Source organism: Pteropus medius, unplaced genomic scaffold (genome assembly GCF_902729225.1).
Source record: "Pteropus medius unplaced genomic scaffold, Ma_sr-lr_union100, whole genome shotgun sequence".
NCBI classification, from domain to species: Eukaryota; Metazoa; Chordata; class Mammalia; order Chiroptera; family Pteropodidae; genus Pteropus; species Pteropus medius.
This window is the reverse complement of record NW_024352784.1, coordinates 3,446,205-3,474,088: the sequence shown is the minus strand read 5'-3', so window position 1 is coordinate 3,474,088 and position 27,884 is coordinate 3,446,205. Positions and strand designations below refer to the sequence as shown.

General features: G+C 33.6%; 1 protein-coding gene across 1 annotated transcript in view; it reads left to right on the top strand.

Annotated features, from left to right (window-relative positions):
• FCHSD2 (FCH and double SH3 domains 2) overlaps positions 1 to 27,884 on the top strand; it is a 212,655-nt gene that overhangs the window by 147,024 nt on the left and 37,747 nt on the right. Inside the window, 3 exon segments of the mRNA XM_039848321.1 lie at positions 5,732 to 5,854; positions 16,688 to 16,783; positions 20,925 to 21,041. Coding sequence (XP_039704255.1) covers positions 5,732 to 5,854; positions 16,688 to 16,783; positions 20,925 to 21,041 — 336 coding nt within the window.

Genomic DNA, 27,884 nt, shown 5'->3' with positions numbered 1-27,884 from the left:
GAAAACTATTACAGTAGACAACATTTCGTGAGATCAGTTTATTCTTTAGCTTATATAAAACTTTATCAATGTAATATAACATCAGTAGGCTTACTTTTCAGTCATGGGGCTCAAGTGAGACCTTGTTCATTTTTTTTTTAAACATGTGAATTCTGATTGGTGTGTTATTTCTTGAACAGAACAGATATTTATTAAGCACTACCAGAATGTCACACCCTGCACTCAGCACAGGAGACATAGTGGTAAACAGACAGACATGATCCTTCCCTTCAAACTAAAAGGAGAGACAGACAAATAGGCATGACCAATACAAGATTATATTCTTTGATTAGGAGTTACACAGCAAAAACACAATAGGGATGTCCAAAATAGATAATGATTAAGTGAAGATTTAAGGATAAGTAAGAGGAAAGGGTAGAGCATAGTCAAAAAAGAGGAAAAGCCTGTGTGAGAAATCAGAGACAAAAGGGATTTTGGAGGAACCAAAAGATGTTCATTGTAGGGAAAGTGTAACGGGAAAGAGAGACAGGAAGCAATGAGCAAAGAAGCTGAAGAGGTAAGCCAAGTCCAGATCATGAAATCATGAAGATTTTTTCTTTTTACTTTCTCTTAAAGGTAACGGGAAGCCAATGAACATGTTAAGTCAAGTAAAATATGCAATTTAGAAACATCTTTGTAGCCACAATATAGGAATGAGTCATCAAGCAGAAAAGTTAGATGCAGGGCACCAGGAGCTTATTCCAGTAGTCCAGATGAGACAGGATGGCACGAGGATAGTAGCCGTGGAGATTAGGAAGAGAGGTTGGATTTTATAAATATAGAAGAAATAGAATCAATAAGATTTAGTAATTCAGTTGATGTTGGGAGAAAGGCAGAGGGGAAAGTGAACCTCATGTTCCAAGTGTCTTACGTAGGGAGGTGAGTGGATGGTAACTTACGCACTGAGCTAGGAACACAAAAAGAGCCGTTAGAGAAGGGAATGGTTCAGTTTAAGAGACAGTTCGATATGTAGCTGAGAAAGTCAGGAGGGATATAGTGTCTGGTCAAAATCTAAGTCATTCCGAATAATTACATACTATTTTTTCACCAGAGTAGAGCTGACCCAATTAAGATAAAATAAATGCCTGATTCTCTAATTCATTCTCAAAACGTTTCTTCAGGCCTTCCCTCTTGTACAGTTGGGGTCTGCTTTTGTAGCTTCCACTCTTCAAACTTCTCAGTTCAGTTCATGTCAGTAATCATTTGCTTCAGGCTTTCTCTGCTAAGGTTAGAGATAAAGGGGAGAAGCAAGTACTACCTGCTATCAAGGATCGAATGGTCTGTTGGGGAAATCAGACATGTATACAATGGTTTCAGGATGCAATCTAGAAACACCCTCCTAGCTACAATGTGGAAATGGGTTGGTGGGAGGGACAATAGGAGGTTGCTTCGGTAATCCAGATGAGACAGGTACTAAATACTAAATACTATGATAGGCAGTGATAAGTATTCTGTGTGATAAGTACTGTGAGGGAGGAGTATATAAAAAGCGTATTCAAGCTCCTTTCTATGGTTCTCAGTATTTCATTCTATTTTGCGGGACTACTTATTGGTTTTTTTAATCAAAGTCTATATAAATATTTATTCAATCTGCTTTCTAATCACAAACCATATTGAGATAACGCTACCCAAAATTGCTTTGAACTTCGTCTTAAGGTACCACAACTGATTCAAACAATTGGAGTTAACTTGAGGCAGGGGGGCTGGAGCCAACCATAGGGTGGGTAGTCATTCACTTCCTTCGCTTTGATCCAATAATTTCTTTATTTTCGTATCTCCTGCATTAACTCTATGCACACTAGCAATAATCCACATAGGACAGAAAGCCTCCAACAATCTTATTCTTACCCACCAGAAAAATTGGCACAAGTGCAAGTTAATAACTTCTGTAACCCTGCTTATGTGACAATTAAAAATCAGGGAATTCTAGGTGTTGAATAGGATGGAAGAAATATTTTAAGATTTATCTATCTATTGAAGAGGCTTCCAGTCACTTGGCCCATCTTGCACCTGATCAAGTTTCATTAAGCCTTCCTTGGGTTGCTGAAGCCAAGAGAAGCCTTTACTATGTTTGGTACATAATGACTAATGGTATGTTTCCTCTTAACTGGAATATGTTAAGTGTAGCTTGCCAGTGAGGTAACTAATTTAGGGCATATTTGTTGCTATATTAAACTCTAGAGTAAAGCATTCATTTATTTATTCTGTAAATCTTTTTGAGCATCTGGTCTGCCAGGCACTGTGCCTGAATAAGACTCAAACCACGACTTGCAATAATACCCATACAACATACAAAGGTTGTGGAATCACTAAGGAGAAGCTGGTTGAATCAATTTTGTAAAGCATTCAGAACATGATAAACCATTAGTAAATGTTAATTGTCTCTGTTTAACCATCATCATTACTATTTAAGTGGAAGAGAAGAGGAGGAAGGACAATCAGGTCAAGAGAATAACTTAACTGGAAAGATAAAAGTAAACATCATTTTCCAAAATGGCTCAGTGTGGCTGGGATGTAGAATACAATGCAGATAACCATGATGAGAGATGGTACTACTAAGAGGTAGTAGGGGACTAGATTTTAAAGGACCTTAGATACCAGATAAAGAATTTTGACTTTTCAAAATATACAGCGAGACCCATTGAAAAAAATTTGTGGCATCACTTTTTTTCCTAATCTGATAATCAGATTTTCTTTTTACTTTTTTATGGAAATTTTCTAACATACACTGAAGTAAGAAAAGTAATGTAATAATCTCCATGTACTCATTACCCAGCTTTAACAATTATCAATATGTGGCCAATTCAGTAAAGATTTTTAAGCAAGGGAAGAAAGAAGATGTAACGTTGTGCTACTTCCATTACCTTATTTAATCTTCACAGTGACCTGTGGAGTATGTGGAGTACTACTTTCCCTAAGTACAAATAAGGAAACCATCAAAATGATGAAGTAAGTAAAAGTTCTGGGATTCCAACCCGCATCCAACTTATTCCAGAACTCACGTTCTTTCCCATGCTACATCATGCCGCCTCTATAATTCTGAAGTAGGTAGAGCATGATTCTCACATGAAAACAGTTGCTAATCTGCCTCCCTGCTGTATTGGTGCTGTTAACCCTATTCAACATGGTGGATTGCTCTGCCTCCAGCCATTTTGCTTCTCCAGAGTCACCAGGATCTAAGCCTACATAAATTTTCAACCTAATCCGCTAAAATGACTATTTAATCCAGTGGTTCTCAAAGTATGGGCCCCAACCCAGCAACAAATTGTTAGAAAATACAGATTCTCAGGCACCACCACCCCTAATGAATCAGAAACTCCGAGGACGGGAGCTCATGCTGCCGATGTTGCCATTTGCTGTGTTTAAATAAAATACTGCAGCAGTTTCCTGCAGACACAAGATTATGGCCATCTACTAAGAGGGTTTCTAATGCAAAAACTTCATATCAAAGGGAGTTATAACAAGTTCGTGAAAAGCATGTTCTAAGGCAGGAATTTCTATTCAGACTTAGCTCTAGGGCCTTTCTGGGGATGTTATATAATTGCACAGAAAGGACTCTTAAGGATTTGCACTGCCTATACTTAAAGTGCTTGATAGTGCCATCTAGTGGTTTAAGCACTATAGAACGTGCAGCTTTATTACTCAAGGCTTTTGGGACAGAATTTGTATATTTTATTAAAATCAGTTTTATAGTAAAAGTTTAATGGAATCTCAAAGCACAAGATATGTATTTTTTTGCTATAAAATCTCCATTGAGGGTTCTTACATATGGCACCAAGATACAAGTAACAAAATTAAAATAGCTAAATTAGACTTCATCAAAATAAAAAACTCTGCACATCAAAGGACACTATTGAGAAAGTGAAAAGACAGCTCACAAAATGGGAGAATGTATTTGAAAATCCTGTATCTGATTAGATATTGGTATACAAATATATAAAGTACTCTTACAGCCCATCAACAAAAATACCAAACAACCCCATTAAAAAATAAGTTAAGGACTTGAATAGACATTTCGCCAAAGAAGATATACCAATGGCCAATAAGCACATGAAGAGATGCTCAATATTATTAGTTACTAGAGAAATGCTAATCAAAACCACAATGAGATACCACTAGGATGGCTTGAATACTTTTAAAAAATAAAAAAAATAAAAGTGTTGATGAGGATATGGAGAAATTAGACCTTTCATACATCACTGGTGGTGATGTTAAATGCTATAGCCACAGTGGAAAACAGTTTGGCAGTTTCTCAGCTAATTAAACATAGAATTGCCATAGGACCCAGTAATTTCACTGCGAGGTATATATGCAAGAAAATTGGAAACAGGTGTTCAAACAAAAACTTGTACACAAATATTCATAGCAGCATTATTTATAATAGCCAAAAAGTGGCAACAACCCAAATGCCCCTAAGCTAATGAATGGATAAACAAAATGTTGTATAGCTATATAATGGAATATTAATCATAAAAAGAAATGAAGTATTAATACATTGATGAACCTTGAAAATATCACGCTTACTGATAGAGGCAGGCACAATGAGCCACATATATATGATTCCATTTATATGAAATGTCCAAAATTGGCAAATCCAAAGAGGGAAAGTAGATTAGTGGTTGCCAGAGGCTAGAGAAGGAAAGAATGGGAATGATTTCTTAATTGGTGTGGGATTTTTTTGGAGGGGAGTGATGCAGTTATCTTGAAATTAGACAATGATGGTTGCACAACAGTGTGAATGTACTAAAAGCCATTGAATTTATTTAAAATTGTTAAAATGGTGACTTTTATGTTATGTGAATTTTACCTCAATTTGTATGAAAACCTCTATTGATTGGCGATACTTCAAAAACTTTTTAAATTATTGTTAGTATATTTTTACCATTGTTATTGCTGGTATGTATGTATTCTATTCTTTTTTGAACCTAAAATTATTTGATATATACTTTTCCATTTATACAGTTTTCACAGTTCTTATTTTGGTGGCTTTATATGTTTTAGTCATTATATACAGCAGAGCTAATCATTTCTCAAATGTTTGCTGATTTTTGCTTCTCTTTTTTTTGTTTCAAAGAGTTCTGTTCTATGCTTAAACAAATAAGAATATTGAAAACTCTTCATAGACATTGACTGGTATTTCTTCCCCAAAACAGGATTTGAGTCATTTTTTTCTTTTTTCTTTTTTACTATTTCAGTTGTGGGTTTTTTTCTGACTGCTCTATTGGAAAAATGTACTATAATTTGTAATCCTACCAATAATGGATGAGGAAAAGTGGGAGAGATTAATGACTGTTGAGTGTCTACTCTGTGCCAGGCACTGTATCTGGATCCTTTTAGATCCATTATTTCATCTAACTCCCAAACCTAGTTCCACTAAAGTGACTACAGAAGTTGACACAAATAGCAAATAAGCAAAAGTCAGAACCCAAGCACTTTGTCTCCAAGTTTTGTCATGTTCCCATAGCTTTACCAATATTGGATTTTACCTTTTTTAGTTCCTACTTATTAGAGAAATTCCATGTTTTCCCATGTGATTGTTTACTGTTTACATCTATCCTTACATAATAATCTGTACCTTTCGTTCATTTATTATTAATAGATTTTTAAACTGAGCTTACCTTATAGACAGTATGCATTACATGTCAAAGCTTTATCATAATTTTTTTTGTTTTTGTTTATTCCCCTTTTATAGGCTCTTGATGGAAATGTGTATGATCACTTGAAGGATTATTTAATAGCCTTCAGCCGAACTGAACTAGAAACATGTCAAGCTGTGCAGAACACATTCCAGTTTTTATTAGAAACCTCCAGCAAGGTTAGTTACCTTTAGTACAACATGTGATGTTACCCATTTTAGAATATAAAATGTTTTTACATACAAAGTAAATGAAGGCACCAATAACATTAGAAGAATGCTTTAAAGGAGAAATTTCCTGGAAACAGTATTCCTTCTAACAAAGTTGGTGGATATTCTGTTCTTGACGCAAATGGCGAAAGAGGAAGTGATGATGCAGGCTAGCTCAGGACATCAGTCCATCGCCACGTACATTGCTTTTGAAAAGAATGGTTTAAAGAGTTTTATCTTCCACCCAGATTTTGAATGTACTCAACTCACTCATATGGGGAAACAATGGGGATCATTGTTAGTTCAAAGAATAATAAAAGAGTATAAAGAGGAAAACAGCATTTTATAATCAATAAAGGAATAAATACTATAATGTCCTGTTTTTAAAAAATTACCCTTCTCTTTATATGCCGTCATTCTTTGATAGATATCTTCTCATTCAAAAATATTGAAATCCATCAACTTTGCTAACATGTCACACTATGTTACAGAGAAAATAAATAAAATTGCTTTTCTTTAGGATTCGACAGATTAAAATTTTTTGCAGTAGAGAAACTGTCCTTTGGAAGATATATTGTTCCTGTGATTAGTAATTGCTTTCTTTCTGATAAATTAAGTATACAGTAAATGTTTCCTGACTGAATGCATGCATTTGTAAAAATGTATTCATTTTGTAACTGCTAAGAAATTGTTTGGAAAGGAATCAGGGTATCCCATCTCACAAGACAATGTCCAAAGACAGGAAAGAAAAGATGCACAGACTCTTTTTCCTAAATGCCCCCTTTTGTATTTATTCTTGTTTTCAGTGTACCATAGCTCCAATTCTATTTTGAGAAAAACTTTTGGAATGTTAAGTTGATATGGAAATGTGAAGATCACTAATCTGTTGCTTTGAAATCCTGTCACATTTCTATTTTTTTATGTTTACTACACCCCCAGAATCAAAGAAAAGGAATGAAAGGACTGACATATAGAAAGAAGGATGGATAGACAGACAGATGGTTGTGCGAAAGCAAATGTAGAAAAATGATAATTAAAGAATCTAGATAATGGTATATAGATGTTTTAATACAATACCTTTTATTTTAATGTATATATGTTTGAGATTTTCTTTCTTTTTTTTTTTAGATTTTCCATAAGAGAATGTCAGAGGGGGAGGGGAGTCTTCAAAACAGTTTGGCCTTTTTTTTTTTTTAATGGAGTGTTTGATTTTGAATAATGATCAAATTGTTTATATTTATTGGTCCATTCAGTTTTTCTGTTTATTTTTAGAATATTTTGGTAACTTATACTTCCCTAGACAATTGTCCATTTTATTTATCAAATTTGATGGCATAAATTTGCTTATAAACTTGTTTGCTTGTAGAGTTGTATCCCTTTTTATTTCTGATATTCTTTGTGCTTTCTCTCTTATTTTTATCAGACTTAACAGGTCCATTTTATTAATCTTTTCCAAGAGCCAGCTTTTGTGCTTCTTCTCAAAGTTGTTTTCTATTTCCTTAATTTCTGCCTTTATATTCATTATTTCTTTATACTTTATTACAATTGTTCTTTTTCAGACTTCTTTTCTATTATATTTGCAATCTTTCTTGTTTTTAAATAAATCCACTTATAGTTTAAAATTTCCTCTTTCTACTCATATCCAAAAAGATATTTGCACACCAATGCTCATAGCAGCATTATTCACAGTGCCAGGACATGGAAGCAACCAAAGTGTCTTGGATAGATGATGGGCTAAAGAAGCTGTGGTATATATATACAATGGAATATTACTCAGCCATAAGAAGAGATGAAATACTGCTATTTGCAACAACATGGATGGACCTTGAAATAATCATACTAAGTGAAATAAGCCAGACAGAAAAAGTTGAAAATATATGATATCACTTATATGTGAGATATAAACCTAAAAGCAGCAAATGAACAGGACAAACAAACAGAGGCTCATGGACATGGACAATGCACTAGTGGTTACCAGAGGAGAGAGGGAAAACTAAAAAATCAAATGATGATGATGATGATGATAAATTAATCGGTTTAAAAAAGGAAGATAAGTTATGGAATCCTAAATATTTCGCTGAATCTTACATTATGATTATCACATCAAATACTTCAGTAAGCACTTGAAACAGTGTATGAAAATAAAATTCTATTATCCATTTACTAAAAAAAAAAAATTTCTCTTTCTACTTTTATTGCTTTTTTGCTGTTTCTATGTTTTCTCCCCTCATTTACCCATGAATTATTTAGAAGTGAGGTTTTCCGGTTTCCATTCAGTTGGAAATCTGTAGTGGGGTAACATTTTTCATTTCTAATTTTATTAGCAATTGTATCTCATTTTTATTTTATTATATTGATTCCAATTTTATCAGAGTGATTGTCCTCTAACAAAATTTTTTGAAACCTCTTTTTCTAAGAATAAGATAGATTGGATACACTACCTTTAGTTTATAAAACAGGTAAATGTATAGTCTTAAAAAAAACAGCTAATATTTTACACAGCACTTAACAATTTTCTAGGAGTTTTTAGCACATCCTCTGAAATTGGCATTATCTTGCTCATTTTATCGAGAGGAAAACAGATGGAATTTTCTGTGGCTTACCTGATGTCATATACTGACACATAGTGTTTTCCATGCTTATATTCACAGAAAATGAATTAAAAATGTATAAACTGATTTGACACATAAAGAGATAAGCTTTCATTTTCTTCTGCATTCACTGATATGAGTATCTTGCTCCTCAGGGGTGAGGAATAAATGGCATGCTCTTATGTTTAGATTGAAAGTGGTAGGAATAAAAATTTAATAAGAACGATGTAGCTGGGAGATGTGCCCTTTTGTTCTAGGTAACAAAAGAGCTCACACCTACCTAAGTTTTATTCCATGTGCTTTTCTGTTAACAAAGAAACTTGTTATGCTGCTCATGTTGTACTATTGGAAGCAATCCAGTGATCTGATAACCCAAAAAGAATTTTGAAACTCTCTAGGTTTTTATTCTTCATCATTATTACTTTGTCCTTGGGGGAGAAAAAAACATTTTTTCCTGCATATCTAAGTTGTAACTGTATATATTCTGAAAGCTATTTTGGGGTTATTTATAGTGACACACTATAAATGTTAAGGTGCTCTCTATATCTTTCATCCCCTAAAGGGAAACTGCTGGCCCTAGGAGCTTTTGTTTAATTATTTATAAAGCTTGCTTTTCTCCTTAATATTTTATGAAATGCTTTGTATATGTAACTGAAGCAGCTGTTGTCATATTTTCTCTAGGATAGCAACTCCAGAGGTATTTCTGCTGGCCTTTCTAGTTTGTGTGTGCTTGCTTTCTGTCTGCATAAGGAAACTCCTACCAATTAGTGTAGCACTTTTTTTTTTTTAACAATTCATAAAATACAGTGTTATCCTATATTTCTTTGAAAATTGAATTGTCTAGTACAGCCATTCTTAATATCTTGAAGACTAACCAAAAAAGTAAATTTAATAAAAGGAAGGGAGAATAATACACGATCATCTCAAAAGACACAGGAAAGGCATTTGATGAAATTCAGCACTCTTTTATTATAAAAACACTCAGCAAATTAGAACTCAGGGGGAACTTTTAACATGATAAAGGACATTTATGAAAAATCTGCAGCTGATATACTCAATGGTGAAAGACTAAAAACTTTCTCCACTAAGATCAGGGACAAGACAAATGCTCACTACTGCTGTTCACCATTATACTAGAGACCTTGTCAGAGCAGTTAAGCAAGAAAAAGCAATAGAAGACATCCAGATTGAAAAGGAAGAAGTAAAATTATCTGTATTTGCAGATGACATGATTTATATAGAAAATCCTACAGAATTCATAAAAAAAGTACTAGAGCTAATAAACTCAGCAAAAAGTTGCAGATGCAAGATCAAAACACAAAAATCAGCTGTATTTCTATACTCCATCAATGAATGAACCAAAAGAAAATTAAGAAAACAATTCCAACTATAATAACATCTGAAGAATAAAATATCTAGGAATAAATTTAACCAAAGAGGTGAAAGATTTATACCTTGAAAACTGCAAAACTTTGCTGAAAGCTATTAGAGAAGACCTAAGTAAATAGAAATAATAAATGTTTATGCATTAGAAGATTTTATATCACTAATACTTCAATTTTATATCACTAATACTTCAATATCCCCCCCCCAAAGCAATCTACAAGTTCATTGCAATCCCTACCAAAATTCCAATGACCCTTTTTTTGTTTGCAGAAATGGAAAAGCCTATCCTCAAATTTATACAGAACTTCAAGGGGCCATAAATAGCCAAAACACACTGAAAAGGAAAAAAAGTTGGAGGACTCACACTTCCCAATTTCAAAACTTACTGCAAAATTATAATAATCATTATAGTGTGATACTAGCATAAGGGTAGACATGTAGACCAATGAAATAGAATTGAGAGTTCATAAATAAACCCGAACATCAATGGCTTGTTGATTTTTGACAAGATTGTCAAGGCCGTTTGATGAAGAAAGAATAGTCTCTTCAACATAAGGTGCTGAGACAACAGGATAACCACATGCAAAAGAATTAAGTCGAACCCCTATCTCACTTTATGTGCAAAAATTAACTCAAAATCGATCAAGTTCCTGAAACTACAAAACTACTAAAGAAAACATAGAGGTAAATCTTTAGGACCTTGGATTTGGTATGATATTCTTAGATTTGACATCAAGCACAAGCAACAAAAGAAAAAATAGATAATTGGACTTCATCCAATAAAAAGCTTTTGTGCATCAAAGAACATTATCAAGAATGAGAAAAAAACAACCCACAGGATAGGAGAAAATATTTACAAATCATGTGTCTAATAAGGATTTAATACCCAAAATATATTTAAAATTCTTACAACTCAACAACAAAAAGACAGACAACCCAATTTAAAAATGGGCAATAGACTTGAATAGACAATTCTCTAAAGAATATATATAAATGGCCAAGAAGCAAAGATATCCCACATTATTAGTTATTAAAGAAATGCAAATCAAAACAACAGTGATATACAATGTTCCACCCACTAAGATGGCTTTAATAATTAAAAAAGAAAACTAACAAGTGTTGGCAAGGATATAGAGAAATTAGAACCGTCATACATTGTTGGTAGGAATGTAAAACGGTACAGTCACTGTGGAAAACCGTTTGGCATTTCCTCAAAAAGTGAAACACAGTTACCATATGACTTGGAACTTCCATTTCAATTTTTGTTCAAATAAAAATTTATATATAGGTGTTCACAGCAGCATTATTCATAATAGCTAATAAGTGGGGAAAAAAACTAAATGTCCATCAACTGATTGGATAAATAAAACATAGTATACCCATACAATGGAATATTATTCCTCCATAAAAGGAGTGAACTGTTAATACATCATACAACGTAAGTCCTACAGAATAAAAAATATAAATATCTATTACCATATAATAAGATGCTATTACAGGCTGAATTGTGTCCCCCTAAAATTCATATGTTGAAGTCCTAACCCCTATTACCTCAGAATGTGACTATATTTGGAGGCACAGCCTTTAAAGAAGTTATTAAGGTAAAATGAGGTCATGTAGGTGGGCTCTAATCCAATATGACTGGAGATTATGTCCTTGTAAGAGGAGATTATGACACAAACAGACACAGAGAAGGAGGACCATGTGAAGACACCAGAAAAAGATGGCCATTGATAAGCTAAGGAGAGAGAACTGCAGAAGAAACCAACCCTACCAGCACCTTGATCTTGGACTTCTGGCCTCCAGAACTATGAGGAAATTTTATGTTGTTTAAGCCACCCAGTCTGTGATACTTTTTTATGACAGCCCTAACAAACTAATACAAATGCTTATTCTCATCATTAATCAAAGAAATGGAAATTAAAATCACCATGAGATTCTATTTTACACCTATGACAAAAGTAAAGGTAGACAGGAGTGAATGATGGTGAGAATATGGATTAACAAAAACTCATACACTACCCTAAGGGGTAGAAATTTGTACATCCAACTTGAAAACATTTGACATTATCTAGTCAGTTTAAAGATGTACTTGACTTCTGACTCAGCAGTTCCACTCCTAGAGAAATTCTTGCACATGTGTATCAGGAAACTTTTGGGAAAATATTTATAGCAGCTTTCTTTATAAAAGTTGAAAAAGCTAGAAACAAGTAACTGTCCACTGGCAGTAGGATGAATAATGGATTACAATGTAGCAGTAAAATTAAAGATCTTTAGGCACATGCATTAATATGGATGAGACTTACAAATATAATGTTGAGCAAAAAAGCGAGCTGCTAAAGAATATACACACTGAGATACCATTTATACAGAGTTTAAAAATATCCAAGAAAACAGTATAGTTTTGAGATACATCATATGTAGTAACACTATTTAAAGGAAAAAAAAGTGAGAATGATAAATTTCAGTAGGGCGGTTACCTCTAGAGCATGTATTACCGGAGGGGATGGGGTGGTTTGCAAAAAATTCTTAGATATCACAATGTGCACAGTACATAGACATATATACAGTATATTTGTGGTATTAAAATTTAATCAAATCAAGTGCATAGGGAAAAAGTGTCTAAAACAGCTCCCTAGGGCAAGGAGTGGGGGTGATAACATTTTTTTAAAAAGTTGAGTAACACTGCTTTAGAAGGATAGAAGTTGAGAATACAATAAGGAGAGGATATATAGTTTTTCAACAATATCGGTAATGTTTTATTTAGTCTCAGCGGTGGATACCTAGGTGTTCTTAAACAACTTTATTGAATGATACTTAGGCAAAGTCACTGTGCTAGGTGCTGAAGAAAACAGTGATAAGATTTTAAGGCCTAATCTCTGTTGTCACAAGGAATGACAGAGGGTATCAGAAAGGAACTGAAGGGAAAGATTACAAGAAGGATGAGGAAACTTGAGAGTGAGAAATAATGTTCATTATCTTAATTGTGTGATGTCATTACAGGTGTATAGATATGTTAAAACTTATCAAATTATATACTTTAGAAATGTTTATAAAAATACAATTCATGCATGTCAATTATACCTCAGTAACATCTTTAAAGACAGAGAGATTGAACATATATCCTAGAGAAAATGAAAAATTTATTTTCACACAAACTTGCACACAGATGTTCATATAGTAGCTTTATTCATAATAGCTCAAAACCGGAAACTGCTTAAATGACCTTGAATGAGTGAAGGATCAAACAAAATGTGCAATGTCTATACTGTGGAATACTACTCACCAATAAAAAGGAACAAACTGTTGATATATGTAACAACTTGGATGGACTTCAAGGAAATTATACTGAGTGAAAAAAGATAATCTCAAAAGATATATGCTACATGATTCCATTATATAACATTTGCGAAATAACATTCATAGAGATAGAGAACAGGTGGGTGGTTGTCAAGAATTAGGAATGGGGAGAGTAGATATTGCTATTATGGAGCAGCACAAGGAAGTCTTACAGTGATGGTTCAGTTAAGTATCTTGATTGTGATGGTGGTTACAGGAAGGTATTGTGCCTGTGATAAAATTGTGTAAACATCTATGCATACACACCCCCAGATGAGTGCATATATAACTGGTGAAATCTAAATAAGCTGCCTGCTTTTGTACCAGTGTCAATTTCCTGATTTTGATATTTACTATAGTTATGCAAGATGCTGACACTGGGAGGTCCACGGGAGCTCTCTGCAACTTCCTTTAAAAATAAATTGAGATAACAGTGACAAACCCAGTACCTCTAGTGTCCAGATTTTATTTTCTGAATACTTTCTCCTACTCAAAAACAAAACACAATAAACAAACAGACAAAAAAGACTTTTGGGGAAAATAAGACTGATTCTATTTTGGGGACATGAAATATGTTATAAACCTTAAATAATCTGTCATAATAGAAAGCAAGGAAACTATCAAAACTATCAAAACCACTAGGTAATGTCAAGAGGACTCAGGATGTGATCTTGCTAGCCAAAGTTGGGATGATTTTAGCATCAATTATGATAAATGCAAAGAATTAAAACACATTGGATATTTTTAAATTCATAACTTCATAATTATAATTTATTAAAGATATAACTGGTCATTTTGGGGAAGGTTGCTAGGGAAAAAACTCAATTTGAAAACTAGATAATAAAGGGAAAGAATTAAGCATTTATCCTGTCTTATACAAACTGTAGTTCAAGGTAACTAAATAATTGACTTGGATAGTTTCTCTTATGGAAGTATTTCAACTAATAAGTAACAAAAGAATGATAGAATTCCTTGATAAAATGATAGCAAAATCTCTAGTTTGTGCAACCCCTAATGGGTTTAGGCATTTAGGATTTAAGCCCGTTCTACTATTTTCCTTAGGGTTGCTTTGCAAATTACCATAAATTTGGGGGCTTAAAACAACATAAATTTATTTTCTTCAAATTCTGGAGGTTAAAATTTAGAAATCAGAGGTAAGCAGGCCTGCACTCCCTCCAAAGGCTTTAGGGAGAGAATCATTTTCTTTCCTCCTTCAACTTCTTGTGTCTCAAGGCATTCCTTGGCTTGTGGTCACATCACTGTGTTTCCTTCTGTATAGCTTTTAGAAGGACACTTATCATTAGATTTAGGATGCATTCAGGGAGTCCAGAATGATCTCGTTAGCTCAAAATATTGAATTTAGTTACATCTGCAAAGAGCCTTTTTCCAAAGGAGGTAACATTCACAGGTTGCAGGGATTAGGACACAGATACATCTTTCGGAGGCTGTCTTTCAGCCCACTACGCCTGTTAATATCAGGAAAGAGGCAAACCTCATGAAAGTAAACACACCAAAACAAAACAAAAATCTAAATGCAGTCAAGCTTCAGTTTATAGGACGTGTGGAAACAGAACACTACAAGGATGCAGTCAACAAAATTCAGACTGTGAGAAACTACAGAACAAAAACCCAGTTTCTTCAACAAATAAATTGCAAAGGGGGAAAAAAGAGGTGGAGGAAGAAACCTGCATAAGAACCTAAGCAACATCATCCAGTTGCATTAGGGAAACCTTATTTTGACCCTGATTTGAAAAACTCGAAAAAATATGAAACAATCATGGAAATTTGAACATATTGTTTGTTTTATAAGTATTTATTGTAAATTTTAATATGGATATGTTTTTTAAAGTGTCCTTGTCATTTCGATATCACACTTAAATATTTATGGTTGGAATGATATGTCTGTGATTTCTTTCATATAATTGGGAGTGGAAGAGCTAGGTAAGTTTATAGATTAAACAAGATTGGCCATGATGGGATATTTTTGGAAGTTGTTTAATGGGTATATAGGGATACACTATACTGTTGTTGTTACTTTTATATATGTGTTTGAAATTTTTCATAACAAAAAGTTAAAATTTTTAAAAGTTTGAAACTTCGCCCTCCAAAAAAAAGTGTGTAAAAATAAAGTTTGTAGTGCTTGAGAGGATAGGTATGGCAACTTAGAAGGATGATTCTCTTAGTTTTTTCTGCATGATAATTAGCGAGGCTCTCAGGATTCTGTCAAGAGCTTTCACAGGTAATCTAGCTTAAACTGGAATCCAGGAAACGAAAAAAACATATTCCCTTCGTCGCTATGTTTATTCGGCCAGGCTTCCCTAACCAAATTCTCCCAACCACTCCTCACCCCATCCCACTCCTTCTGTCTGGATTGAATATCACCTTCGTTTATGCCTGCCTAGTACCCTCTACATACTTCCATAGTGTATTTTAATTGGGTAATCCTTGTAGATGCTAACTTTGATTATCTATCTTTATTGATTTATATATTCCTTCTCAGCTCTACATTTAACATTGGGCCTGATAAGCTCTCAATAAATGGTTGTTGAATGAAGGGCAGGAGAGGAATAGAGAAAGAACTGGGATTGTACTGGTAAATAAAATGCAAAATAAACCTCCTCCTTTATCCATCACCTCAATAAACCCTTTTCCCAGGACTACTAAGGTATAGCTACAGAGCTACTTTAAACTGTTTTTGTCTTCTGTTTATCCGCTGGCAGAGGTACTAATGAGCTGTAATATACTGCAAATGAAAGATAAGTAAAGAGTAAGCAGTGTAGCAAAATGGGTTTCTGCATAATCAAATGTTGCTGATTTCCATTCTTTCCTAGGGTATATAATGCAATAAATTCTTTTCAGATGACTGTCTTTCTGTGCTATTTGTTCTGCTACTTTCTGTGTATCAGGATTCCCCTTCTATATAAATTGCTTTCCAGTTTATCTTCTTGGTATACTTTATGATGGTAATTAGAATGCAACCTTCTAGAAAAGGTGGCAAGAAGTACTATAAAAATACTATTTTGTGATACAGATGAGGTTATCTGGCAGTTTCCTAATGGATGGCAATCTCCATAAAACAGACTGTGAGAAGCCTACAAAACTTTAGACTGGGAGAGAACTAAGAGACTAATGTGCTTCTCTATTTGCGTGTATGCGTGCACACACATACACACACACACAAATAGCTTTTCGTATAATACCTATCTTCTTGCCGTCTTAAAATATTGTATATTGTCTAGTCCCAAAACCTGGGCTAGTTCCTAAACTAGTACTTTCCAAATTTAGATTCTTGAGAAAATAGTACACAAGTAACAACTGGTTTCTAAAGTGGAAAAAAAAAAGTGTAATTATCATTTCTTTTTGACCATGTAGTGTTGGAATGATTTTGCATTTTGAAAAACAGCAGAATAAATCTTAAACCTTAAAATGTGATTACTAGGCATTTAAACCTGATTAAAGACTTAAAGATATTTTATTTTCTCTTTAGGTGGTACGGGACTATAATCTTCAGCTGTTTCTACAAGAGAATGCTGTATTTCACAAACCCCAGCCCTTCCAGTTCCAACCTTGTGACAGTGATACTGTAAGGGAATTCCACATTTTCATTTCATTTGTTTGTAAGCTATGTTTGTGCTCAAACAACTATTATCTTTGGAATAGACAGAAAAAGCCAAGTATGGCTTATTAATTTTATAACAAACTGTGAGGATACAGAGAAACTTACATTTCTTCTTCATAAAATATGACTGACACACTCAGTATCTTTATGCATATAACTTCCTACTAAATTGGGTTAAATTATAAGACATTACTGAAAATGTGAAAAGTGAACTTAGGGAAAAAGAAAAAAATTCAGTAAATTTTTTTTCAGTTTAAATATAAATTATACCTTCTATCCATAAAATTGTTCACATGTATATATACCTTTTCAAAGATACCAGTGGTTAAGTTTTAATCAGAATACAATTAATAAATAGAATAATGAATATGTGCATGCAAATATTTTGATTGGTTTTATACAAAATTATAGGCCCTTTATAATTTCTTTCAGATTTCTTAGAATGGTAAAGTATTAACACAGATGCCAAATTGGCACTTTTTACAAAGCAGACATTAATCATCCATTTTTACCCTTTAGTTTACTCTATGAAAAATGCCATTTTTGAATTTTAGAAAAGAACTGAAATACCAATTTGATAACAAAAAAAAAAAAATTAACTTCTACAAGGTGAGAGGGGACATGTGTAGCATATATCTATGTGCTAGCATATCTAGCACATTTTCTCAATGTAGGCTAGCCAGAAGGATAATCAGATTATACTGGTAGGGTCTGTTGGTAAATGTAGAATCAAAATCAAGGGAGTTTATGATATCATAGTTTAATAGTATCAGTTTAATAGAAACCTTTGCTAGAGCTATCTTCATTACTTTTCTTACTAAATTTTAAGTAACCCTTTTTGTGGCTATAAAAAAAAGCGTTTTCTTCTAGATTATACCCTTGTCCTTTACAGTAGTGTTTTTTTTATTCAATCAGCTTTTGCTTACTGATTCAGTGACATTGTCCTATAATTGACTGATTTGAAACCTGGGAGGAATGAAGCAGAGCGTTAGAAAATAGAGTATGGACGAGTTGCCAAGTTTGACTTAAAATTGCGACTAATTTGCTCATTTTCCTCAGAAAATCAGAATAACAGTGACTCTCATCTCACTTGTCCAAGCCTAACTGCAGCCCTAAATCCTTTGTTGTTTCTAGACACTGTGCTAAATGTTCTTAGCTGTGTGTCCCTGTTTGCCTTAAAATTTTAACTCTATGCTGTTTTCTGTCCTTGTGCAATCTTTATTGGGCAGAGTTTAAAAGCTGCCCAACTGGTGGATATTGAGCTCTCCCCTGTCAGTGCTCTGAGAATGACCATAGCTGAGGTATATGGGGTTGTGGGTCAAGGGTGGGAGGACTGGGATATATGGGTTTGCATGTTAATGAAGGGTGGGACCTGGTATTGGAATGAAAGATATATGTATAAGGGACCACTGAATGCATAAGATTGGGCTTTCCATTTTCCTTTATAAATTAGGGATTTCCCTTTCTATTTATAATGAAAAGATTGAACTTCTCATTTTTTATCTTGTCTGAAGCACTTTAGTTTTCCTTAACAAGAGTGCTGAAAAGAACCTTAGAGCTAACCTTGCCTTTATTAAAGGAAAACTGAAGCCTAGAACGGAAAACAGACTTGTCCATAGTCATACAGTGAGCAAATGGCACATTACTGTCCTGATGGCAGTATTAATGTTCTTTCTGCATGCTACTCTGTTTTCTGAAAGAAATGTTGAGCATTTGGGGAGCAATTAATTTTTTCATAATGGAAAAAGAAAAATGCCCATACTTTTATAAAAATTATCCCAGATTGTTAACCATCGAAAAAGCTTTTAGAATAATCATTTTTTAAAAAATGTTTTTAACTGCAAGATATTTTTGCATGTACTTTTTGTTTTGTTGTAAGTTAGGTATTCTTACTGCCCACAAGAAATGAAATCCCAAATAATTAATTATTACAGTACTCAGTTTAGACTAGTACTGTTTTTGCATGTGAGAATGGAGCCATTGTTTACTTGCTTTTCTGGTTTCCTCTTGGAGTTGGTAGCACTAAGTCTGTCATGGAGTAGAGAGCACCTGTTGGTGCTCATTAGCCCACTCTTCCTGTCAGGTGAGTAGAGGACATGTAGGAAAGACTAATCACCACTGTCTTCTGTTGTATTTCTAAAATTGCTGTTCTTCCTGTTCTGTTTTGAAGCACATTTCAATGCAGCAGACACTGAGCATATGGACTATCACCATCTGTAGCCCAAACATATTTTAGACCTATTTACCTGTTCCCAAAATGTTGCTCAGTAATAAAAAATAAATTTTTCCATCAATTGCCTCCTTTTTCATCAACTCTACTCCCTAAAGTTTCATTCTCTTTAAGATCTTTCAATAAGTTTTTAATCTTGTTTATGATTTATTCTTTGGGCTATCAAGAACTTAAGAATTATTTGGGTTTTTTTTTTAACAGTAATGAGAAAATTTTTTGTTTCAAATAATTTTCAATTGGATCTTTAACATTAACAAACCATTTATTGGATACTTAATATATATACATACTATAAGAGGATGTTTAAAATATGGCTAAATTTTATCCTAATGACCTTTATGAGATAGGTGACATCTTCACCAATTTTCAGATGTAACTAAGATCAGATTAACATACCCAAGATCATAAAGCCAGTAAGTGGCATAGAAAGTATTAAAACTAGGTCTGTCTGACTTAAAAATCTATACCTGGGCTCTTTAGAATACACCTAAATTACCCTTATATATCAGATTCTTCTGACTAATGTAGATTGCCTTTGCATCTTCATCCAGGGTTTAACATTTTAAACTCTGACTTCTGAGGACAGATATAAATTGAAATGCCTAGATCCTTTTGCAAAGCAAAATATAACACTAAAGTTAATTCCCAGATTCCTAGTCCCCCCCAAATTGAATCAGAGTATAACATATAATTATAAAATTAATTAGCTTTTGATTTGTATTATTTCGTTCTGTTTCAATTCTTTTATCATTGTATAATCTAGGTTTAGCTGAAATGTCTGCATAGAGTAAAAGTGTTTCAGCCTTGCCTATCCCAACAAAAATATTAAAATTTTATCAAATTCTACTTTACCAATTTTGAGCAAAAGTCAGTTTTCTAAGACCATCCTAGTGTAATAAAATTTTGCTTTTTTTGTGTTAAAATTCTCTGTGGGTAATTTATATTTAAGAAATTGTTTTCTTTCCTAATTATTTTAATAAAGATTTTTTTCTTAGTTTCTTGAGAGTTTAGAGAAAGTTCAGATAGTTTAGAGGTTAAGGGCTCTGAGTCTGGAATCAGACTTGTATAATCAAAGCTGTAACATTTAACATCTGGTAGACACTGGAAATTTTACTTAATCTCTCTGAGCCTCAGTTTCCTTTTCTATAAACTGTCTGTACGACCCATCTCAAAAGATTGTTATAAGAGTATGTGAAGTACTTTCCTTAGTACCTTGCACAGTAGGGCTTAACCATTACTATTGTTTATTTAGATTTTACAGTTTGTTCTTTGTGAAACATAATCATAGCATTTTAGGGCTAGAATAAACCCTTAGTGATCATTTGATCTAGCATCACTATCTTTCATGTGACATTAAAGCCCAAATGAAGGGTAAAAGCTAGTTCGAGTTTTGATGGTAAGTTGGTAATGGGCCTGAAACTAAAACCCAATATCTTGCAGGGCAGAGAGTTTGTATTGCTGTTATTGTATTGTTTATTTGTTGTTGTTGTTGTTGTTTTCACTCTATCCACTGTGTAATCCCATTGAAATTATTGAGTCGTTTCCATTTTTACCTATGCAACTATTAGTGTCATAATAGGTTAGCATGAATACTTTTTCTTCTAGCTTAGCCTAGCTTAGCTTTCTTCACATCCCAGATGGATCAATCCACAGTATTAGAGATGAAGTTTTAATGTTCAGCAATGTAAGACCAAAAAACCCTGGTCATTTATGATTTCATACTCCCCTCTAGTTTTCTGCTAATATCCCACAGTAGTGGAGCATGTATCGTGTTTTGAGTGCTGATGAAGTGAAGGCTCTCAGATCCACCTACAAAATGGTAGTGATTTCTGTAAGGATAACAGTGCCTTCTCTCTGTTCTCTCTTGTGTTGTAGAGCCGACAATTAGAATCAGAAACTGGAACCACAGAGGAACACAGTCTAAACAAGGAGGCTCGGAAATGGGCCACACGCGTGGCACGTGAGCACAAAAACATTGTTCACCAACAACGAGTAAGTGTAAAAAAGAGTCTTAAGCTATATTTAGCTTAAGCCAAATGTCTAAACAATTTAAGGAGTTGAATTTCATTAATGTGAAAAATATCCTGTATATGTTTCTTCTGTAATTTCTCAGCACTCAGCAGTATGCTGTCAGCTATTTACTTGGGTTGGAAATTCCTGAAGCCCTCTAGCAGCAACGCAGTAATTCATCTGTTTGCCATAGAAAGTGCCTAAAAAAAGGCTAGTAATAGTGTATTATAGTCTCTTGGGCAAGACACACATAGATTGAATTTGGCTTTTCATCTCCAAGACAGATTTTTTGAAGACAGTTAGATATTCCATGAAAATGTATCTTCACGAGTAAATTAAAAGTGCTGAGAAATTATTTTAGCTATAGTAAAAATTTTCTCAATTTCCATTTGTTTAGAACTTTATTCTTCTCTTTATCTCCATATCCAACTGCTTAAAAGAACTTTCCATATTTAATATCTATATTTCCTAACATCCAACTTACTTTTTAGCCCTTTCCCGTACACCACTTCACAGAGACTGCACATGCCAAAATCACCAATGACGGGCACTTTGATCTCTCATCTTACTTAACCTATTGGCTGTTTTATCACAACTGATAACTCCTTTTATCTTGAAACATTCTCTTTTCTAGTCATACATGATATAACATTGTCCTGTTTTACCTTCTGCTGCTCTGGCCATTCCTAGAGTCTTTTTCTAGGTTTTTCCTTGCCCATCTCACATTTAAATATTTAAATTTCTTAGATTTCTGTACTAGACTGTCTGCTTGTCTTATTCTTTATTCCCATTATCGGCAGTCTCACGTAATCCTATTCATCAACAGGTAATAAATTAATATTTCCAACATTGGGCCTTTGTTCTGTGTATCCATATATCTTCTTGCCTGCTTTGACATCTACTTTGCACTATCTCACAGGCATCTCAAATTCAGTGTTCCACTTATCTAAGGCTACATACCAAAACACTCAAACTTAATGCCAAAAAAAGCGCGTTTTTTTATATTGTCTCTTCCTACTCTGGGGATTAGATGGGCTCAGCTTGGCAGTTCTCACTTAAGGGTCTCTCATTGTAATCAGTGACCAGTGCTAGAATCATCTCATGGGCTTTCCCACTGAAATATCTGCTGTTTGGACCAAGAAGATTTGAACAGCTGGGAACTAGAATAGCTAGAGCTTCTTGTGCATCTGTCTTTCTGTGGTCTCTCCATATGACCTCTCCAGTATGGCAGCTTCAGCTTAGCCTTACTTCTTACCTAGTAGCATAAGGCCCCAAAGGTATGAGTCCCAAGAGTGAGCCACAAAGAAGCTATATCCTCTTTTCTGACGTAGCGTCGGGAAAAATATAATATTAATTATGTCACATTTTTATTAATTGAGGCAGTCATAAAAGCCTATCCTGGTTCAAGGAGAGGACATAAATTCCACTTCTTGGTGGAGAAATAGCAAGGTTCCAGAAGAACATGTGGAATAGGAAATATTATAGTTGCTATTTTTTAAAAAGCATAATCTGCCACAGTCAACCTTCTGCCATAACAGTTTGCACCTTTCTTGCATGCAAAATATAACTCTCCTCTTTATCGCAAGTCCTCCAAAGCCTGGCATCAGACTTCAGCTTGTAATCTAGAATCTCATCATCTAAATCAGATTTAAGGACAGATAGGCTTCTTGGGTTCAGTTCCTCTAATATAGTTTATCTCAGTTAAAGAATTTGTGACCTAGAGAGACAAGTTATCTGTATACCCACACATCCAATAAATGGTGATGAGATTAATTACTGAAGCTTTATATGTAGAAATATAAAGCACATAAAGAGATTTTTTTCCTACTAGAATGCTTGACTATATTTGAAAGTAAATGTTTGAATATTAAAAATAAATAAAGCACATAAAGAGATTTTTTTCCTACTAGAATGCTTGACTATATTTGAAAGTAAATGTTTGAATATTAAAAATAAATCTGCTTCCTCTCTCTTTTATCGAGGCATGTTGTGTCTTTCTGGGAGGTGGAGACAATCAGCTTTCAATAACTTTTCAGTTCTTTATAGTATGATCTGTGATAGGCTTTAATCTAGTAAAGTATATTTTAAGCAATAAAATTAGGGGTTTTTTTTTTAAACACTAAAATCAGTTCTACTTTTGGCCATGATGAAGTAACTGAGATCACACTTACCTTCCTGCATAAGCAACTATAAAATTGTTCTAAATATATGAAACAAACATTTTCAGACATTGGACAGTAGTAAATAACAGGATTATGAAACCTGAAGGGGAAAATAAATTAAATTAGCCCTATAACTTCCCAGGCTTTCCACCTGAAGGCACTTTCCCTTTTACAATACAGAGAGAGAGACTGAAGCAGAGCACCACAGTCTTGCTGAGGTGAGAAGATAGAGATCAGAGTTCAGAGAAGCTGAAGTGGCATGAATTTTCAAGGCAGAGTACTAGACTGCAGGGAAATGCAGAAAAATAATTCCAAAAATCTATATAGGTCTCCCTTTAGTCCGTTGTTGAATACTAAACCACACATGCATAGAGTGAAACCCCACAAGACCATGTAAAGAAAAACAATGGAATTATAGGATGAACAATTCCCAGAGTTCACATCGAATGGGGACACATTCAAGGTCTGACCAGCCGAGTCGAGAGTACTCATGGATCACCTAGGGTATTCAAGATATTACAGAAGGATCATACATTGATGGTGGGACTAAATTAACCCTAGAATAAGGCTACTTCAGAACTAACAGAGCTTTAAAACAAGCTTCAAAAAGATCAGGCTAATCCACAAGTAACTTAATTGCCTGCCAGAAAAAAATCTACGACTCTTCAGAGAAAGAAAACAAAATCCAGCATTCAGTAACATAGTAACAATGTCAAGAATCAAGTAAAAATTACTACATATTAAAAGAAGCAGCAGAATGTAAACCATGACCCTTCCCCCCGAAAAAAGTCAATTAAAGCAGACCCATAAATGATGGAATTAGCAAATAAGAACTTTATTTTTTAGTATTTTTTATTTTTCAGTTATAGTTGACATACAATGTTATGTTAGTTTCTCAGGTGAACAACATAGTAATTAGACATTTATATAACTTACAAAGTGGTCACCAGATAAGTCTCTTACCCATCTGACACCATACATAGTTATTGTAATATTACTGACTATATTCCCTATGCTATACTTTATATCCCCATGACAGTTTTTATAACTGGCAATTTGTACATCTTAATCTCTTCCCCCTTTTCACCCTAACCCCTTCTCCCATCTGGCAGCCATCAAAATGTTCTCTGTATCTATGAGTTTGTTTCTGTTTTGTTTATTCATTTATTTTGTTTTTTTTTAGATTCCACATATAAGTGAAATCATATGGTATGTGTCTTTCTCTGTCTGACTTATTTCACTTAGCATAATACCTTCTAGGTCCATCCATATTGTCACAAATGGCAAGATTTCATTCTTTTTTATGGCTGAATAATATTCCATTATATAAATGTACTACATCTTCTTTAGCCATGCATTTATGGGCACTTAGGTTGCTTCCATATCTTAGCTATTATAAATAATGCTGCAGTGAACGTTTGAGTGCATATGTCTTTTTGAATTAGTATTTTGGATTTCTTTGGATAAATACTCAGAAGTAGAATTGCTGGGTCATATGGTAGTTCTATTTTTAATTTTTTGAGGAACCACAAAACTGTTTTCCATAGTGGCCGCACCAGTTTACAATCTCATCAATAGCGCACAACGGTTCCATTTCTCCACATTCTTACCAGCACTTGTTGTTTGTTGATTTATTGATGATAGCCATTCTGACAGGTGTGAGGTAATATCTCATTGTGGTTTTAATTTGCATTTCTCTGATAATTAGTGATGTTCAACATCTTTTTATATGTCCGTTGGCCATCTGTATGTCCTCTTTGGAAAAATGTCTGTTCAGGTTCTCTGTCCATTATTTAATCAGACTCTTTTCTTGGTGTGAAGTTATGTGAGTTCTTTAGATATTTTGGATATAAACCCCTCATCAGATATGTCATTGATGAATATCTTCTCCAGTTCAGTAGATTGTATTTTCATTTTGTTTATGATTTCCTTTGCTGTGCAAAAACTGTTTAGTTTGATGTAGTCCCATTTGTTTATTTTTTCCTTTGTTTCCCTTGCCCAAGGAGACATATCCAAAAAAAATATATTACTAACAGCAATGTCAGAGAGTTTACTGCCTCTATTTCCTTTTAGGAGTTTTATGGTTTCGGGTCTTACATTTAATTATTTAATCCATTTTGAGTTTTTTCTTGTATATGAAATAAGAAAGTGATCCAGTTTTATTCTTTTGCATGTGTCTGTCCAGTTTTCCAATACCATTTATTGAAGAGACTGTCTTTACCCCATTGTATATTCTTGCCTCCTTTGTCGTAAATTAATTGACCATATAGGTGTGGGTTTGTTTCTGGGTTCTCTATTCCATTGATCTATATGTCTTTTTTTTATGCCAGTACCATGCTCTTTTGATTACTATAGCCCTATAGTATAGTTTGATATCAGTTGCATGATATGTTCAACTTTGTTCCTCTTTCTTAAGATTGCTTTGGCTATTTGGGTTCTTTTGTGGTTCTATATAAATTTTAAGATTATTTTTCTGTGAAAAAATGCTGTTGGTATTTTGATGGGGATTGCATTGAATCTGTAGATTGCTTTGGATAGTATGAACATTTTAACAATGTTAATTCTTCCTATCTATAAGCATGGTATATCCTTCCATTTATTTGTATCTTATTCAGTTTTTTTCTTCAGTGTCTTATAGTTTTCCAAGTACAGGTCTTTTATCTCCTTGGTTAAATTTATTCCTAGATATTTCTTTTATGAGACTGTAAATAAAATTATTTTCTTAATTTCTCTTTCTGATAGTTATTGGTGTATAAAAATGCAACCGATTTCTGAATATTAATTTTGTATCCTGCTATTTTACTGAATTCATTTATTAGTTCTAACAGTTTTAGTGGAATCTTTAGGGTTCTCTCTATATAGTTTCATGTCATCGGCAAATAATGACAATTTTACTTCTTCCTTTCCAAGTCGGATGCCTTTTATTTCTTTTTCTTGTCTAATTGCTGTGGCTAGGACTTCCAGCACATACGGACTTTAGAACAGTGAATAAACTCAAGGATTTAAAAGAAAATAAATATGAACATATTGAGGAAAGAAAAGGAATATAGACAAAAGAACCAAATGGAACTTAGAGCTGAAAATACAATATTTGAATTGAAAAATTCAATAGATTAGATGCTGCAAAAAAATAATGACAATATTTTAAAGCATAGCAAAAGAAACTAGGCAAACTGAAACAGAGAAATAAAAACTTAAAAATAAAAAGAGCATCATTGACCTGTGTGGGACAATATGTGATCTGACACACTTTATGAGTTAAAAAGAGACTCCTTCAGGAGACAGAAAGAGAGGGGGAGGGAAATATTTGAAAAAATAATTATAGCTGAAAACTGTCCATATTTAATAAAAACTGTGAACCCCAAAATATAAGGAGCTCAACAAACCCAGACAGGTAAAACACAAAGATCACATCAAGCATATCATAATCAATTTGTTAAAAAGCAGTGATATTCAATGGTAGAAGATGGAAAGCATTTCCTCTAAGATCAGTAGTGTATTGAACACACTACTAGAAATCCTAACCACAGCAATTACTTGAAGAGAAAGAAATATAAAAGCCATCCAAATTGAAAAGGAAGAAATAAAATTATCCCTGTTCACAAATGGCACGATCTTAAATGTAGAAAATCCTAAATATTTTACACACACACACACACACACACACACACACTGAGTTAATAAACAAATCCAGCAAAGTTGCAGGATACAAAATTAACACGCAAAAATCAGTTACATTTTTATATGCTAACAATGAATAATCTGAAAAGGAAATTAAGAAGACAATTCCATTTACAACAGCATCAAAAAGAATAAAATACTTAGGAATAAACCTAATGAAGGAGGCAAAAGACTTGTACACTAAAACTATAAAACATTGATGAAAGGAATTAAATAAGACATAAATTAATGGAAAGGCATCCTATGTTCAAGGAATGGAAGATAGCATTAAAATGACAATACCATCCAAAGTAATCTACAGATTTAATACATTCCTTATCAAAATCCCAACAGTGTTTTTTGCAGAAATAGAAAAACCCACTCTAAAATTCATATGGAATTTCAAGGGACCTTCGATAGCTAAAACTATCTTGAAAAAGAACAAAATTGGAAGACTCATACTTCCTGACTTTAAAACTTATTACATAGCTACAGAATTCAAGATATTGTAGTATTGGCATAAGAACAGACATATAGACTGATGGAATAGAAGTTTCAATATTTTAAAAATGTCAGTTATCTCCATATTAATCCATATGTTTAACACAATCCAAGTCAAATATCCAGCAGAGTTTGTTTGTTAGGGTTTTTTTGTTTGTTTGTTTTTTTAGTAGAAATTGACAAATGCTTCTAAAATATATGTGAGAATGCAAATGATCTAGAATAGTCAAAAACAATTTTGATAAATAAGGATAAAGTTGGAGGGCTTACTTTGCCTCATTTTAGACATAAAACTACAGTAATCAAGATGTTGCAGTATTGGTGTAAGAATACACTTATAGGTGAATAGAACAAAATAACGAGTCTAAAAATAGGCACACCACATATACGGGATCAACTGATTTTTAACAAAGATATAACGAACTTGTAAAAATGCTAAATAAAGTTGAATAAAAATGAATCCAGCTGTGTTTTAAAAGCACATGACTAATTGAGGTGCAAG